Below are 17,500 nucleotides of genomic sequence, written 5' to 3'. Positions count from 1 at the left end.
TATATTGGCTCCTCCTTGATGACGGGTCATCCCTGCATCTCGCCCACTGTCCTAGTTATCGGACCAATGTCCCAAACCTACCCACCGCCACCCCTCTTGGGATGATATATTTGAGTAAAATAACTCAAATTATTAAAAGCAACTAGATACTAAAGTTCAGTGACTCTATTTCAGCAATATTTTGTAACAAACAGAACAAATAGTTCTTGATAAATTTGTTCTTCATATCTTGGTGGGAATTAAAACGAAAATGTTATCGTCCGTTCATTTTAACTTAACAGATATCTAAGGTAACTGTCGAAGTAATACTACTGGAGAAATTTACACAACACGAGGAAATTCGTAAATAATAATTGAATGTGAGAAAAACAAAGCATGTATTCATTGCCTTTAGGGGTGCCCTCTGCCATGTGAAAATTAACGGAATATATATGTGGAACAACTGAAGACAGACCGTGTGTGTGTGTGTTTATGTGTATGTGATTCCCCATGGTCTTTGATCACGTGTTGTACTCGTGATCGACGGCTATTACCCTGCCGGAAGAGAGCTCAGAGCTCATGTATGACCGACCTATGGGTAATGCTGTGACCTTACACGCAAACACACCCAACTCCCCGCCCACGAGTTAGAGTAACGACTCGCAGTGCAGTGATACTGAAATTATTTTAACCCTGGGCGGGATTCGAACCCGGACCACCGTAGTGGCAGCCGCGAGCTCTACCACTGCGCCATCGAGTCGTGTGTGTGTGTGTGTGTGTGTGTGTGTGTGTGTGTGTGTGTGTGTGTGTGTGTGTGTGTGTGTGTGTGTGTGTGTGTGTGTGTGTGTGTGTGTGTGTGTGTGTGTGTGTGTGTGTGTGTGTGTGTGTGTGCGCGTGTGTATGTGTGTGGGCGCGTGTGTGCGCGCCTGTGTGTGTGGGCGCGTGTGCGCGCGCCTGTGTGTGTGCGTGTGTACGCGCCCATATACAAAGCCATCGAGAGTAGCAATTTCCAGGGTATTAAGTCGCACTTTTTCTTTCGATAAGACTAGAAAGTGTTTTTGTCAGCACGCGGCGGAAAGAAATCAAGTCAAGTATTACAACGGGGCCAAGGGGGACGAAGAATGGAAACAACTTGAAAAAAGAAAAAAAATATCAAACTCAAAAATATTTCCCAGGAGGAAGAAGCAACGTGGCATTGAAGTTGCAATCGCATTGGTAATCTTGACACACTTATCCATAGATGTATGTATGTATGTATGTATATGTGTATGCATGTGCGTATGCATTTATGCATGCATGTATGTATGTATGTATATATGGATGTATGTGTATATGAACTATGTATCCATTTATATATGTATATATTTATGTATGTATGTATGTATGTATGTATGTATGTATGTATGTATGTATGTACGTATGTATGATTGGATGCATGTTTGGTGTCAATGCCCTTTTCCCCCTTATAAGAAGCTAACCGAGACAAACCCTCTCACCTAGACACACGCGCGCACACACACACACACACACACTCACACACACACACACACACACACACACACACACACACACACACACACACACACACACACACACACACACACACACACATCTCAAAAGCACCTTGGGGGAAGAAAGGTGGGGGTCCCTCACCACTCCTCACTGCCTCCGCCTCACGACTCCTAGGAATGGGGGAGACGGGGGGGTGGAGAACGTTAAGCCTAAACGGACGGAAGTGATGAATACGTCACATTTAAACGATTTTATTCGTCTTGGAGGGGGAGAAAAAGAGGGAAGGGGGACGGGGGAGGGAGAAGAGGGGCAAAGAGGAGGAGGAGGGGGAGGAAGAGGAGAAGGGAAAGGGGAGGAAGAGAGGGAGGAGGAAAGGGAAAGAAGAGGAGTAGGGAGGGGGAAAGAAGAGGAAGGAAAGGAAAACCAAGAGGAAGAGGAGGAGGAGACAGAGGAGGAAGAGAAAGAGGAAGAGAAGGGAAAGAGGATGAGATATAGGAAGATGAAGAGTATGTGTGTGAGGAGGAGGAGGAGGAGAAGGTGAAAGGAAGAGGAGAAGGAGGAAGTGGAAGAGGAAGAAGAAGAGGAGCAGGAGGAAGATAATACGGCGAGGGAAGAGGAAGAGGAGGAATAAAAGGTGGATTAGACGAGGGAGTTCGAAGAAGAGGGAAAGAAGAGGAAGAAGAGGTGGAACAGAAAGAGGAAAAGGATGAGGAGGAACAGGAAGAAGAAAGTGAAGAGCAAAAGAATGAGAAGGAAGAAGGAGGAGGGAGAGGAGCTGGAAGAGGAACAGGAAAAGGAAAAGATGAGGAGGAAGACGAGGAGGAAGAGGAGGAGAATGAAGAGAAGAAAGAGGAACAGGAAGATTAAAGTGAAGAGGAGGAAGAGAAGAAGAAAGAGGAGGAAGAGAAGAAGAAAGAGTAGGAGAAAGAGCAGGAGAAAAAGAGAAGGATGAGTAGGGAAGAGAAGTATGATGAGGAGAAAGAGTAAGAGAAGAATGAGGAGCAGGAAAAGGGAAGGAGGAAAAAGAAGAGGAAGAAAAAAGTGGAGGAGGGAGGAGAAAGAGGAGAGGAGGAGGGTACAAGAGGAGAAGAGGAGGATACAAGAGGAGAGGAGGAGGAGGAGGAAGAGGGGAAGAAAGAGGAGAAGAAAGAGCAGCAGGAAAAGTGAAGGAGGAAAAAGAAGAGGAAGAAAAAAGAGGAGGAGGGAGAAGAAAAAGGAGAGGAGGAGGAGGGTACAAGAGGAGAAGAGGAGGAGGATACAAGAGGAGAGGAGGAGGAGGAAGAGGGGAAGAAAGAGGAGAAGAAAGAGCAGCAGGAAAAGTGAAGGAGGAAAAAGAAGCGGAAGAAAAAAGAGGAGGAGAGAGGAGAAAGAGGAGAGGAGGAGGGTACAAGAGGAGAAGAGGAGGAGGGTACAAGAGGAGAAGAGGAGGAGGGTACAAGAGGAGAAGAGGAGGAGGGTACAAGAGGAGAATGAGGAAGAGGGGAAGAAAGAGCAGCAGGAAAAGTGAAGGAGGAAAAAGAAGAGGAAGAAAAAAGAGGAGGAGGGAGGAGAAAGAGGACAGGAGGAGGGAGGAGAAAGAGGACAGGAGGAGGAGGAGGAGGAGGAGGAGGAGAAGGAGGAATAGGAAGAGAAGGAGGAGGAGTAGAAGGAGAAGGAGGAGAAAGAGAAGAAGATGGAGAAGTGAGAGAAAGAAAAAGCTGTTGAGAAGTTGGAGGAAGAGGAGGAGGAGGAGGAGGTGGAGGAGGAGGAGGAGGAGGAGGAGGAAGAGCAGAAGGAGAAGGAGGAGGAGAAGAAGATGGACATACAAATGGAAGCAAGAGGAAAAAAATAAGAATCATACAAAAAAAGGGACGAAAAAAGAAAAAAAAAAGTGTGTGAAAAGAAATAAAGGAGAAGGGTAAAGAGAGGAAAAGAATAAATTGTGGTCCCAAAGTGATAATGGACTTGATTACAGGGTACGGGGGGGGGCGGGGGAAGGGGTTCCCCAGCTGCCGCCGGAGCGGGGAGAAAGGTCGACATCTTGATCACCTAATGGCTCTTCGGAGCCCCCAAAGTTCGGAAGACCCTGACGTAGGAAGAAATCCTCCCCCTCCCCCTCCCCCCCGCACCCTTACCCCTCTCCACTCTTCTAAAAGGGGGGAAGAGGGGACGAGAAAGAGGGGAAAGGGAGGGAGACAGGGAAGGAGCAATAATAGGAGGGAGGAAGAAGGGAAGGATGGAACGTGAGAAGGAAGAGAGAAGGGAAGATGGAGAGAAGGGAAGATGGAGAGAAGGGAAGATGGAGAGAAGGGAAGATGGAGAGAAGGGAAGATGGAGAGAAGGGAAGGAGGAGAGAAGGGAAGGAGGAGAGAAGGGAAGGAGGAGAGAAGGGAAGGAGGAGAGAAGGGGAGGAGGAGAGAAGGGAAGGAGGGGAGAAGAGAAGGAGAGGCTTAGGAAGGAGAAAAGGAAGGAGGAACAGGGGAAGGAGGAAGAGGAGGAGGATGGGGAAGAATATGTAGAGAGGTGAGGAGGGAGAGCAACAACGGTAAGAAGAAAGAAGAAAAGCAGTGAAGGTGAGGAGGAGGAAGAGGAGGAGGAAGAGGAGGAGGAGGAGGAGGAGGAGGAGGGAATGGAGATAGAGAAGCGGAGGAAGAGGAGGAAGATGTAGACAAGGAGAAGGAAGAGATAGAGTAAGAAATACATTATCATCAGTATAAATTCAATGAAGTCTGTCACTGGAGCTCCCGGGCCAAAATGGAGTCGAGGATTAACCTGAGCCCAATCTATCCGACCTTGACTTTCTTCGACGACAACAACAACATCTCGGCGAACTTTACATATTTTCCTGAAGCCAGGGAGGTGGTCCCGACCCTCCGTAACCCTGTTCACACTCGGGTCCGCCCTCACTTGTATCAAGGCTTGTTTCCCCTAAGGTTCGAAAGAGAACAGTACTCTCTGGTTAAAAGAGAGAGCATCAGAATACTCTCATGATCAAAAGAGAGCACCAGAGCCATCTCAGGCTCAAAAGAGAGCATTAGGATTTTCTCAGGAATAAAGAGAGATAACTAGGATGTCCCCCATGATTATAAGGAGCACTAGATAACTCTGGGCCAAAAGAGAGCTAAAAAAAGAGTTCTGGTCAAAGGAGACTGGAATACGGTCTCAGACGTAAAGAAGAGCATCGAGAAACTCTCAGGGTAAAAAAAAGAGAGAGGAAATAGTTAATGATCATTAGAGAGCATGACGATGATCTTGTGAACGCGGCAGAGTGCAAAGATGAGTTCATGATCACAATGGATCAAGAGAACTTGTGATCGTTGCAGAACAAGAGAACAATCAAGGAACACGGAAGAACATGGGAACGAACTAAAGATCATGAGTAGAACATGGAAGTAGGGTCATGGTCTTGGGAGAACAAATCAAGGACTTCGTCAAGAACGAGAACAAGCTTAAAGATTACGAGAAGAACACGAAGAACTCTCACCACCGAAGTGGCACTTACCTTCTTCGCTGATGTTCCAAGGGAGGAGGGTTGCCGGCTTCAGAGCCGAGTCGAGACAGAAGGACACCGAGTGCCTGTCACGGGGCTTGCATTGCGGGTTTCCGTCGAAGCTGTCCGGAGCCGAGTTAGTCTGCTTCCGCTGGAAGAAGCACCGGCGTTTCTCGGAAGTCTTCAAGGGCGTGAGGTCAGCGGTATAAGGCAGAGGAGGCGCGTCTTTGAGGTCCTTCGTCGTGAGGGCCGCCAGTTCGGCATAGACGTCGCTCCGGCTCTCGTCCATGGAAAGCTGGTGGACTAGGCGAAGTTTGGTGGTGTTCGAGATCGAGGTGTATAGGCCATTGAAGAGACCCGTGCGGGACTCACGCCTCGGGAGGTGAGACGGGAGCTCCTCCAGACGGGACTTGAGCTCGTCCTGGTCGAAGGACGTGCTGTCCCTCTTCATAGCCATCAGGGAAGGGGCGTCTCCTGGGGGTGGGGAGCCATCCAGAGATCCCGGGGAGGTCGACCCCGGGTTGGCCATGGACTCGGACTTACACATGGACGTGTAGGGCGGCTGGTGCCGCGAGAGACCGTAATACCGGCCTCCGCCACTTCGACTACCGGGACTCCCGGTTCTGGTGGAAGGCGGCGTTAGCGAAGTGGGCGCCGTGGGTGAGGGCAGAAGGAGGGGCGAGGTATCCGTGCTTACCTCGCACCCCTCGACCTTGACCACGCAGGGCGCCCGCACGCCTGCCCCTCCAGGCGCGGCACCAGAAGACCCGCGCCGCCGCTCCTGCTGAGGTTCCTGTCGCTGCTGCTGTTGTTGTTGGTGGTAATACTTCTCCTGCTGTTGCTCTTGTTGTTGCTGGTAGTGGTAATACTTTTCCTGGTCTTGTTGATGTTGAGTTCGACCGTCACTTCGACTCCCACTCGAAGTCAGTTCACTCGCGCTCGCGAAGGCACCACCCGCGCCCCTGTTTTCCCTCCCCTGCTCATAGAAACCGAACTCCGACTTGGTCTTGTCGAGGCTGTTCCTCTCACTGCGCTGTCGCTCCAAGTACTTCTTACTCCGAGAGACTTCCTGGGCGTGGGAGAGTTCGGGCTCACCCCCAGCAGTACTCAGGTGGTCTTGGCCTGAGGAGGCGGATGCAGAGGCGTGTACGTCTACCTGCGCGTCGACCTGTACACCGACATCTGTCTTCCAAGGAAAACGTGAAACGTCAGGACTGAGATCGAGAAGAGAGTACACGCGACCTGCGAGGGCGCCGAGCAGTGACTCGTGCGGCGGGGGAGATGAACATCCGTGGTGGGTCTCCAATCCACCTCCTCCTCCTCCTCCTCCTCCGCTCATACTCGCGAAGCCACCGCCACCACATGCGCCGCACGGCTCGTGGCGCGCGGCTCGTCCGCAGACAACACAGTTGACGTTCTCGTACAGAACGGGCGTATTACTGCCACTGGCCACCGCGCTCCCAGAGTTTGATCCCCCCTGGGAACTGCTGTACCCGCCTCCGGTGCTCTCGCAGGGCGTGAAGGAGGCGTTATAGGCCGCGTGCACGGGTTCTGGAGGATTAATGCACAGGGAGCACCCGTGCCCCTGGCACCCTCCTGGGCACTGGTAGTTGGGCCTTCCGTAGGCGGCCTGGGGAGGCTCCCTGCAAGAGTCGGAGAGGGACCTCTTGCTGGTGGCCCAGCGTTGCCGAAGAGCCCTGGCACGTGACGTCATCATCGTGGGTGGCCTTCCTTGGCTCGGTTGCTGGACGTGTTCCTCCTCTTAGCAATGTTGGGGCTATGTGCTTCGCCTTCACTGCTTAACCTATGCCTTATAAGCCCCCTGAGGTTTTCAACCCCATTTGCCTAGTGAAGTCATCCCTGCTAGGCAGTGCCCTAGGTTCCGTGGTTCTAGAAGCTCTGTGTGTCAATATGACTGGCCCTCATGGTACTTCGTCCACAGTGCCAGCTCAGTGGCACTCTCGATTGTGTAAGGATCAAGGATATTCACGCGTAATAGTGTCTTCCTCGACTTTTTTGAGGTCGTTCTTTCTTGAGGTCGACCTCTCAAGTTCTTTGGCACTTCAGTGCGCCTTGGCCTTGATCTTCAGAGTCTCGAGGTCCTGCTCCGCCTTCTGTGTGCTGCATGGTCGATGTGGCTGACAGGACTCGACTTCGATCTCGTCTGTCGCAGGTGCTCTTTGGCGTCTCAGATCATCGAACTCGGAGAGCCTTCAGGGCTGCCGGAAGGGTTCTGAAATCGAAGAGACAAAGAACAAATTAGTCGAGCGTTTAGACCACACTACCTTTTTTTCATTATTATTATTTATTATTTTTTTTTTTTTTTTACTCATTTGACTTTTTTAGTTATTTGGTTTATTATCTATTATGTTTTATCTATTCATCTTTGTTTGCATTTTCTTTTTTCCGAATTTATTGTGAATTTTTCTTGTACCTTTTTATTTTTATTTTTTTTTACTCAAATAATAAATCAAATAAATAAAAAAGTCACTTGAGTAAAAAAAGGAAGAAAAATCCACAATAAATTCGGAAAAAATAAAGATAAATAGATAAAAAAAAGAATAAATAATAAATCAAATAAATAAAAAAGTCATCTATTCTTTTTTTATCTATTTATCTTTATTTTTATTTTTTCCGAATTTATTGTGGATTTTTCTTCCTTTTTTATTTTATTTTTTTACTCGTGACTTTTTTATTTGATTTATTATTTATTCTGTTTTATCTATTTATCTTTATTTTTTCCGAGATTATTGTGGATTTTTTTCTACGTATCTTCCCCTACTGGTTCATCCAACAGCATCCATAGCTTTATCAATTAATTAAATACTAGATGGACTAATCCGGAGACGCTATTTTAAGAATGTTCTTACACAAATGATATACAGCAATCGAGGTCTACATGATTCTCCTCATAAATGGTAAATTCTTAGAAATTAAACTATCCAATATTCGAAGCTAGGTTCGGATTTCAGAACAAAATTTTCTTAAAAAAAAATATATAGATAAATAAAATGATAATAATAAATAAAAGATCTAACACTAGAAGAGCTTTCTAATATTCTTTCATATACTCGAAAGGAGTTTTTGTTTCAAACCCCATATTTGGATAAGTTCAAAATGGGAACAACTACTTGCATACTCCTAACCTGAGATGAGTGCATAAAATATAACATGTCATGGGGTCATTTGTCCGCCATTATACGGAACGCAGGGACAGCAAGTCCTAGCACACTGGGCAAAAAAAAAATGACGCTCTGAGTCACAGCTAAGCGACTCCTGGTGTGAACACCTCGCTTTTCTATCGCCTATGTAATTATGTATGTCATTTATCGTTATCTATTATCATTTCTATCATTTCATTATATTTGTTATTATCTTATCATTTTTGTTACTATTCATTTCTATCATTACCATTATTTTTATTATTATCATCATTACATTTCGTTAATCCATGTTCACGTAGAACGTATCTTTATTTTTCGTATATTTCGTTATTTTGTACCAATGAATATAAATAACAATATTAACACTTTTCAAGTTGAGTGGATAAAATATATAATCATGGCTGTCGCCGGGTGATTTTATTCAACTGCATACATCTTTGGTAGTTCAGGTTACTTTCAGACGTCATGTTTTGCGCCGAAGCTGGTGTTGGTTAAGTTTTAGGGACCACAGTGACATCCCTACGGACCAGAGTCACTCAACTTTTTTTTGTGTGTGTTTAAAAACTGACCTCTTTCTCAAATAAATAAAGAAATAAATATAGATAAAAGTAAAACATAAATAATGATAATAGTGATGACAATAATAAAAATAATAAACAATGATAATGACAATAACAATAAGGATAATAATAATAAATACAATGATAACGACAATAACAATAATAATAACAATAATAATAACAATAACAATAACAATAATAATAATAATAATAACAACAATAACAATAACAATAACAATAAAAACAAACAATAACAACAAACAATAACAACAATAACAACAATAATAACAACAATAACAGCAACAATAATAACAACAATAATAATAATAAATACAATGATAACGACAATAACAATAATAATAATAATAATAACGATAATGATAACAATAATAAATAAGTATAAAAATAAAATAATATAAAATTGTCTACCATACTTCTACTGGCATTCTATTCTTCTGTTTTTCTTACATATTTCCTTTACCACCTCTTCGGTGCGATTTCGTCCCACAACCAAGGATAGAAGCGCTGACTATTGCGGACGAAATATTTCTAAAATGGGTTCCGACGTTAGTCTATCTGAAGCCATCCCTCCCTTCCTTTTCCCTCTCCCTCCCCCTCCTTTCCCCTCTCCCTCTCCTCTCCCCTCTCCCTACCCTCCTTTCCCCTCTCCCTCCCCCTCCTTTCCCCTCTCCCTCCCCCTCCTTTCCCCTCTCCCTCCCCCTCCTTTCCCCTCTCCCTCCCCCTCCTTTCCCCTCTCCCTCCCCCTCCTTTCCCCTCTCCCTCCCCCTCCTTTCCCTTCTCCCTCCCCCTCCTTTCCCCTCTCCCTCCCCCTCCTTTCCCCTCTCTGAGCGAAAACAGAGTTGTAATTAACGGGGCCTCATCTAGCTGGCTCGACGTTAAAAATGGCGTACCGCAAGGATCAGTTTTGGGACCCATTTTGTTCTTAATACAAGTAAATGATCTAGACGACGGTCTCCTCTACAAAGTATCAAAATTTCCTGGTGACACAAAAATTACAGGTAAAGTGACAACCACCAAAGAGAAAGAAACTCTGCAATCCGATCGAGACAGATTATCAAGCTGGGCTAGCAAGTGGCAAATGAAATTTAACGTTAACAACTGTAAAGTCATGCACAATGATCACATCTAATACCAAATGAATAGCGAAATACTGGATTTAGTACTTAAGAAAATGATCTAGGAGTTTTGATATCAAATGACTTGAAGACGAGTCAACATTGCTCAAAAGTTGTTAAAACAGCAAATAAATTGGTTGGTTTTATCGGAAGAGTCTTCAAAAATAAATCAGACAAAAATATTGCTAAAACTTTATCATTCTTTGGTCCGTCCCCATTTCGAATACTGTGTACAATTTTGGTCCCCATACTACAAGAAAGGTATTAGTAAACTAGAAAGAGTGCAACGGAGATAGACTAAAATGATACCTAGGCTGAGAAATCTGCCGTATGAAGAAAGACTTAAAAGTCTAAATTTATTCTCACTTTAAAAAATGAGAATGCGAGGAGATTTAATTGAGGTTTTTAAAATGTTCAAAGGCTTTGACAACATCATTGTCGAAGATTACTTTTCATTAGACCAATCAAATACATGAAGACGTTAAGATTTTAAATTGGTAAAAGATTTTCTTCGAATGAAAGTAAGCACTTATTTAACCAGGTTGATAATGTGTGGAATTCGTTACCTTCCAGCGTCGTTGAAAGTAACACAATAGCATTTCAAAACCGCTTAGATAAATATTTGTACTCTAATCCGTAAATAAAGTATTATCCTTTGCAATAAAAGATCTGACAGCCCTGCATTTACTTGTAATTGGATAGGATAGTGATAGCAGTAGTATTAGTTCATCTTCTACCACCTAGTTGTCCTGTTTTCTTCACTGTAGCTTAGTATAGTAAATACAAACAGCCTCGTTAGGGCCAGTAGGCCTGCTGTTGTTCGTTCTTCCTTTGTGTTCTTTTGTTCCTTTCCCCTCTGCCTATCCTCTCGTTTCCCATCCCTTATCCCTCACTTCTACTCCCTTCCTTCGTCCTTCTCCCCTCCCCTCCTTTCCCTCGTCCTCTCCCCTCCCCTCCTTACCCACCCCCCTTCCCTACCCTCCTCTCCCACCTCGACACCTTTACAGATCATCAAAACCCATCTATCGCTCAAGAAAGATGGCGGGGCCGCGTGCTTACCCCAAGTAAACAAGGCCGGCGACGGACCCGCCCACTCTTCGGAGTCCTGCCCGTGAATAAAGACTTCTCCGCCGCTATGGAGGTCCCTTAGGCCTCGTCCTCCCTCCGGCAGGAGGCTCGGACCCTGACCTTCCCCTTCCTGGGCCTCCAACACCCATCCTCTTCCTCCTCCCTCTTAACCTTCCTTCCTCCCCTCAAGCACCTACTTCCCCTTTTCGCTCCTCTCTCTCCTCTCCAGACACGTATATCCCCCGCGGGTCTTCCACTCCTCCTCGGCGGCCCCCTTGACCTCCTTCTTGCTCCCCTCCACCTCAGAAACCTCCCCCCCCCCCACACACGGGCCCCTTTACCCCCACCTCCACCTGTCCCGCCCCTCCACCCTCAGCACGTTTCTGACACAGCTTTCCCCCTCACTTGCCAACGCTGACACATCCAAGCTCTCCCCCCCACCGCCTCCCCCTTCCCCCCACCCCCACTGCCCCTTCCTTTCTTCCTCCTGCACCACTGTTCCCCCCCACCTCAAGACGCCCCCCTCTCCCTCCCTCACGCCACCGCCGTCTCATCCGCAACCTTTCATCCGCGGGTGTCCCCCGTCCCTCCCATATCCACATCATCCAAGAAATTCCATATTTCATGAAGACGATCCCGTACGTCATACGAACTCTCAGATCCTCTTCAGGGAGTAGAGTCTGCTGGGAGTGTACATCCCACCCCCTTCCCCCCCTACTCCCCCTCCCCCTTATAACTCACCTTGTCCCATATCGAACTCGATTCCCTTGTTGCCTACCCTGATACGGAGCTGCATTTCTATATGACAGTTTCTATGTGAGTGCATTTCTATATGACACGAGGTATCTATCTTCCCGTCTGTCTGCCTGTCTGTCTATATGTCAGAGACTATCTCTTCCTGCATCACTTTGTCCATACTTCTTCCTGCCTGTTTTATTTATCTGCATCTTGTCTGTTACCCTGTACACAGTATGTATAAACTGTATGTATGTATGTATGTATGTATGTATGTATGTATGTATGTATGCATGCACGTATGTATGTATGCATGCACGTATGTATGTATGACGTAAGTGGAGTAGGAAACACAGGAGTCTTAGTCTGAGTTTATTCCTGACTAGTTTCGCGGGTATGCTTTAAAAAAAGCATACCTGCGAAACTAGTCAGGAATAAACTCAGACCAAGACTCCTATGTTTCCTACTCCACTTACGTCAACTTGTCAGAATGTCTCAACGTATGTATGTATGCTAGAGAGATATGAACGTTTTTATTTCATCTACTGCTTCTGACCCAGGGCAGTGGGCGGGATACAGGGATGACCCGTCATCCATGAGGAGCTAAGATGAGAGGGGGGGAAAGAGAGGTGGAGGGGAGTGGAATGGGTGGAAACAAGTACAACCCTCTGAATTGGCTACCTCCCTTATAAGGCGGAAAAAGCTCTTGGTATATACATACATACATATACCAAATGCTTTTCACCCCTTACATGGGGGTAGCCAAAAAGAAAAAGGCATAGAAACCACTCCCACCAATTCCATTTCCTATATATTCCACTCCCCTCCACCCTGGTATATAGGTAGATCATTATTTTCTATTTTTGGGTGAAAGGGGGCTATACAATACCAGCCAGCCTTTGACCCGTTCCCTCACATCGTGCCTTCCTACAAAGTACTGGGTATTGTTTATTAATATATTCTGGGTATTATTACGCTAGTAATGACAGTACGCTAATGAAATATGTTACCTCAAGTTCTAGCAAATGAAAACCCGCAAATGAAACATGTTGCCTCAAGTTCTAGTGAATGAAAACCCGCAAATGAAACATGTTGCCTCAAGTTCTAGCGAATGAAAAACCCGCAGCCCTACAGTACCCAGCAACGGTCCTCAGGATCTGTTCCCCCTCTCCCCAGCTCTCATATACCTTCCTGAAAAGGCGTTTTTTTTTTTTTTTTTTTTTGTCACCATCTAGCAAGTGGAGTGAAGGAAGTGGGAGTCAAGAAGAGGAGGAAGGAGAGAGGAGGATTTTTGGTAACGGGAAGAGGCAGGAAAATGAGGAGGAAGAGGATGATGAAAACGAGAACGAAGGGGAAGAGGAGGGGAGGGAGGAAGAGAGAGGAAAGAGGAAGAGGGGAAAGAGCAGGAAGGGGAAGGGAGGAAGAGTAAGAGTACGAGGAGGAGGGAGAAGAGGAGAAGGGGGAAAGAGTAGGAGGAAGAGGAGGAGGAAAGGGAAGGGAGGAGCCGTAAGAGGATGAGGTGAAAGTGGAGGAGAAGGTAGACGAGGAGAGAGAAAAGGAGAAGGGGGGGAAGTAGGAATAGGAGGAGGAGGAGGAGGAAGGGCGGTGTTGTACGAACAAGAGGTGTAAGTGGAAGTGGAAGTGGAGGGGTGGAAGAGAAGAGAGAAGAGAAGGAGGAAAATAGGAGGAGGAGAAGGAGGGGAAGAGGAAGAGGAGGAAGAGATGAAAAAGGAGGAACAAGCAGCTGTCAACCCTCTTTAGATGAACATATTTATCTGTTCAGGCGGAGGGGAGTTGATAAAGACAATAAGAAATAAAGATAAAAAAAAAGTTGATAAAGAGATGCTGAGCTTGTTTCGGGAACCGTGTGACAGCCACCCCAGGCTCTACATCGGGATGGACGCATACATCAATGGGTTCTTAAAACGGACAGGGGGTAGATGATCCCCCTCGACGTCCATCTAACAGGCCCACCACAGACATGAGTCACGTGTTGCAATAACAATAGGAAAACAGAAAAAAAGCTGAATAGATAAATAGGAAGATAGATAAAAAGTAAAATAAAAAACTAAAAATAAATAAATAAATGAATGAATGAATGTGGAAGAGGAAATATATGAAGGGAATTCAGTTTATTCCTGACCAGTTTCGCTCTGAACTCTTCCAAATCGAAACGAGTCTGGAATAAACTCGGACTGAAACTCCTGCCTTTCCTCTCCTCACGCACGTAGGCTTGTCAGAATGTCTGAATAAATAAACAAATGAATAAATAAATAAATAAACAAATAAATAAACTCATAGATAAAGAGAGAAGTGAATATCTTAACTGAACTTAGATGAATGAAAAGAAATAGATGAAATAAATACATTAATTGAAAAAAAACTGATATACAATTACACTAATCAAAAATATAGGAGAATAAATAAAAACATAGTTAAATGGTTACAGCCACATAAACAAATAAGTACATAAGTAAAATGAACAGTAAAAAAATAAATAAAAAAACACGAAAATATCTGACAATAATAAAATGGCAACAGATAAAAGAAATGCCTATACAGTGATCTTCCGGACCAGTGGTTCTCGAGCAAGGAGGTGGAGGAAGGAGGAAGGGGAGGAGAAGCGGGATGGGGGAAGGGGGGGGAAGAAAGATCTTCCCACGGGGATCCACATCCACATAAAGGTATCAATCCATCTATATTTCGGAGCTTTCCCCCCCCCCTTTTAAGGGAGGTAGCCAAGTCAAAGGCGCGTACCTACTCCCACCTATTCCATCCCCCCCCCAAAATATATATATATATGTATGTATATATATATATATATATATATATATACATATATATATGGAATTAAACTCTTCTGATGGGATTTGAACCCTTGCCTGAGCGGCTTGCGTCTTTACAAGACAAGGACCGTAGCTACTACTCCATCTCGACCCTTCAAAACGAAACGACTTAGTTCACGGCCCAGTCGTTCCGCCGAGGGCACCCGGATGGAGCGTGTTATGTACTGTATTTCATCAAATCCTTTATGCAGGCTAGTTTTCCGACAAATGTTTGTGTCAATTGACAATTGGAATTAAACTCTTCTGCTGGGATTCGAACCCTTGCCTGAGCGGCTTGCGTCTTTACAAGACAAGGACCGTAGCCACTACTCCATCTCGACCCTTCAAAACGAAACGATTTAGTTCACGGCCCAGTTTAGTTTAATTCCAATTGTCAATTGACACAAACATTTGTCGGAAAACTAGCCTGCATAAAGGATTTGATGAAATACAGTACATAACACGCTCCATCCGGGTGCCCTCGGCGGAACGACTGGGCCGTGAACTAAGTCGTTTCGTTTTGAAGGGTCGAGATGGAGTAGTGGCTACGGTCCTTGTCTTGTAAAGACGCAAGCTGCTCAGGCAAGGGTTCGAATCCCAGCAGAAGAGTTTAATTCCAATTGTCAATTGACACAAACATATATATATACATATATATTCTTAGTTATTTTTATCTATTTATTTATCTACTTGATAATGTGATTTGTAGAAGACTAAGGAACAGTAGAGCATAAGATAGAGGACTGAGCTTTATACATGCTACCCCTTCAGGTAATTTTCTTTAGCCAAGGGTCACCCCCTCCCCACTGTGGCATCCTATGAAAAACAAAAACAAAAAACCCGTTCTCACCATTGTAGGATTCAATCTTTCATTCTAGATGCCGTCATGTGATTTTATTCACTATCATCGATAAGGAAGATCTTAAGCGACACTTAGGTCATTATTTCTTTTTTTCACTCAAAACTTGAGAACTCTTCTCAGACGGGGACGTCCTGTCACTCAGATCTTCTCTCAACTTCGACGATATTACGTTTCCGAGCTCGAGATCCGCTTCTGCAGATCAGAGGCGGGGAACAAGAAAGGACAATGAAGGACAAAGAAGGGCAAAGAATGAAGAAGAAGGACGACGAAGGACAAGAAAGGACAAAGACAAGGAAGGACAAAGACAAGAAAGGACAAAGACAAGGAAGGGCAAAGAAGGAAAAAGAGGGACAAGAAAGGGCAAGGAAGGACAAGGAAGGGCAAAGAAGGAAGAAGAGGGATGGGTAAGGACAAAGAAGGACAAGGAAGGGCAAAGAAGGAAGAAGAGGGATGGGTAAGGACAAAGAAGGACAAAGACAAGGAATGACAAGGACGGGCGAAGAAGTAAGAAGAGGGACGAGGAAAGGCAAGCAAGGACAAAGAAGGACAAAGAAGGACGAGGAAGGGCAAGGAAGGACAAGTATTGACATGGGAGGACAAAGAATGATGAAGAAAGAAAAAGAAGGATAAAACAAGGACAACGAAGGATGAAGAAGGAAAATGAGGGAAGAGGAAAGACCAGGAAGGAAGTATAAGGACAAGAGACAAAGAAGACGTAGAGAGAAAAAAGGACAAAGAAGGACAAGGAAGGAAACAGAAGGACAAGACATAAAGAAAGATTAAGAGTGGCGAGGAAGGACATGGAAGGACGAAGGACAAGGGGAATAAGAACAAAGAAAGGCGAAAAACGACAAAAAGACATAGAAGGAAAAAAGACAAAGAAAGACAAAGAGCGACGAGGAAGGAAAAGGATGGACGAAAAAGGACAAGGAATGACGACGAAAGGAAAGGACGAATAAGGAGAAAAAGGACAAGGAAGGATGAAGGACAAAGAAAGAAGGACAAGAGAAGATAAGAAAAAAATCAAGGGTGTACAAATAAGGACGACAAAAGACGAAGGACGCGGACCAAGGACAAGGAAGGAAGCAAGCAAGCGACAGAGGAGGCGCATATGTTGCACTACAAAACACTCGGGCAAACAGCGCGCCGAGCGGAAGAAAAATGCCGTGAAATTCAATGGTTTCCGACGCCGCGCGAAATGAATTCGAGAATTTATAAAGGAAAATAAAAGAAAAAAGCGCCTCCGAGTTTTCCCGAACCGTCTTATTCCTCTTGTCCACAAAAAGAAAAGCGCTGGTGAACTACAGTCCACTGCTTTTGTTTGGCTTCGGGAAATTGTAGAATACCTCCATGATAATGATACGATGATGCTGATGATGACGATTGTGATGGTTTTGATGATGATGATGATGATGATGATGATGACACAAGCACCAGGAGGGTGAGGAGGAAGTGGCCAGTGTTTGAAGAGGGTTTGTTTAGGAGACACTTTTGTGGTGGCGAGGACGCTGCAATGCGCTTCTGACTGGGTTTGAGCCTAAGTAATCATGTCTGCTGGGGCCAAGCAGTGCACGCATACGCCTACTGGACGGCGATGTTGCTGATTGGTTAGCCCGAAACGTCGTCAATTAAAACAGCGACGTGGGCGTTGGTTTTTAGATTTGTCTTGCGATGAGAATCCATCCACTCCTTATCATGAACATGAAATAAATAAACAAATAAATAAATAAATAGATAAGTAAATAAATAGATAAATGAATATTGCGAAAGGCACCAAAACACGCGTCTCCTGACGGTTCCTCGCAAGCCAGGACCCGGTAATCACGCGGAGACACTTCGCTTCACCAGACCATCAAGGTATCAATCCGGCTCGCAATCACTTACCGGCACCTGGGGCCTCGCCGGCCACCTTCCGCCATCAACATTCCAAAATTGGTTTTCCTACGCATCGACCGGGCGGTCGCGCGCGCGCACACACACACACGTACGCGTGCGCACAAACACACAAATGTGTCTGGTAAAAAAATAATAAAAAATGAAAATATATATAAAAAAGCGTAATCAAGTCCTGTGATTCTGGATAAGCTTCCGACGAGTATATATATTTGTTTTGATAGCTTGATTAAATAAATTTGCCTACATCCACGCCGTAGTACAGTTGGTGGCGCCCGAGGTTCAATATGCTACAAT

At 45.2% G+C, this 17,500-nt stretch overlaps 1 protein-coding gene across 5 annotated transcripts in view; it reads right to left on the bottom strand.

Annotated features, from left to right (window-relative positions):
- Positions 1-17,500, bottom strand: part of LOC143026440 (uncharacterized) — a 1,178,515-nt gene that overhangs the window by 770,246 nt on the left and 390,769 nt on the right. For 4 of the 5 annotated variants that reach the window (XM_076186831.1, XM_076186862.1, XM_076186854.1 and 1 more), the window contains one exon: positions 4,973-7,193. In XM_076186831.1, the coding sequence (XP_076042946.1) occupies positions 4,973-6,677 (1,705 nt within the window). In that variant the 5' untranslated portion in view covers positions 6,678-7,193. Of the gene's footprint in view, positions 1-4,972; positions 7,247-17,500 lie in introns of those variants that run through there. The other variant, XM_076186847.1, reaches the window with a different exon arrangement.

The sequence above is a fragment of the Oratosquilla oratoria genome, chromosome 1, assembly GCF_046742065.1.
Source record: "Oratosquilla oratoria isolate Oo_2021 chromosome 1, ASM4674206v1, whole genome shotgun sequence".
Taxonomy (NCBI): Eukaryota; Metazoa; Arthropoda; class Malacostraca; order Stomatopoda; family Squillidae; genus Oratosquilla; species Oratosquilla oratoria.
This window is presented reverse-complemented; position numbering and strand designations above follow the sequence as displayed.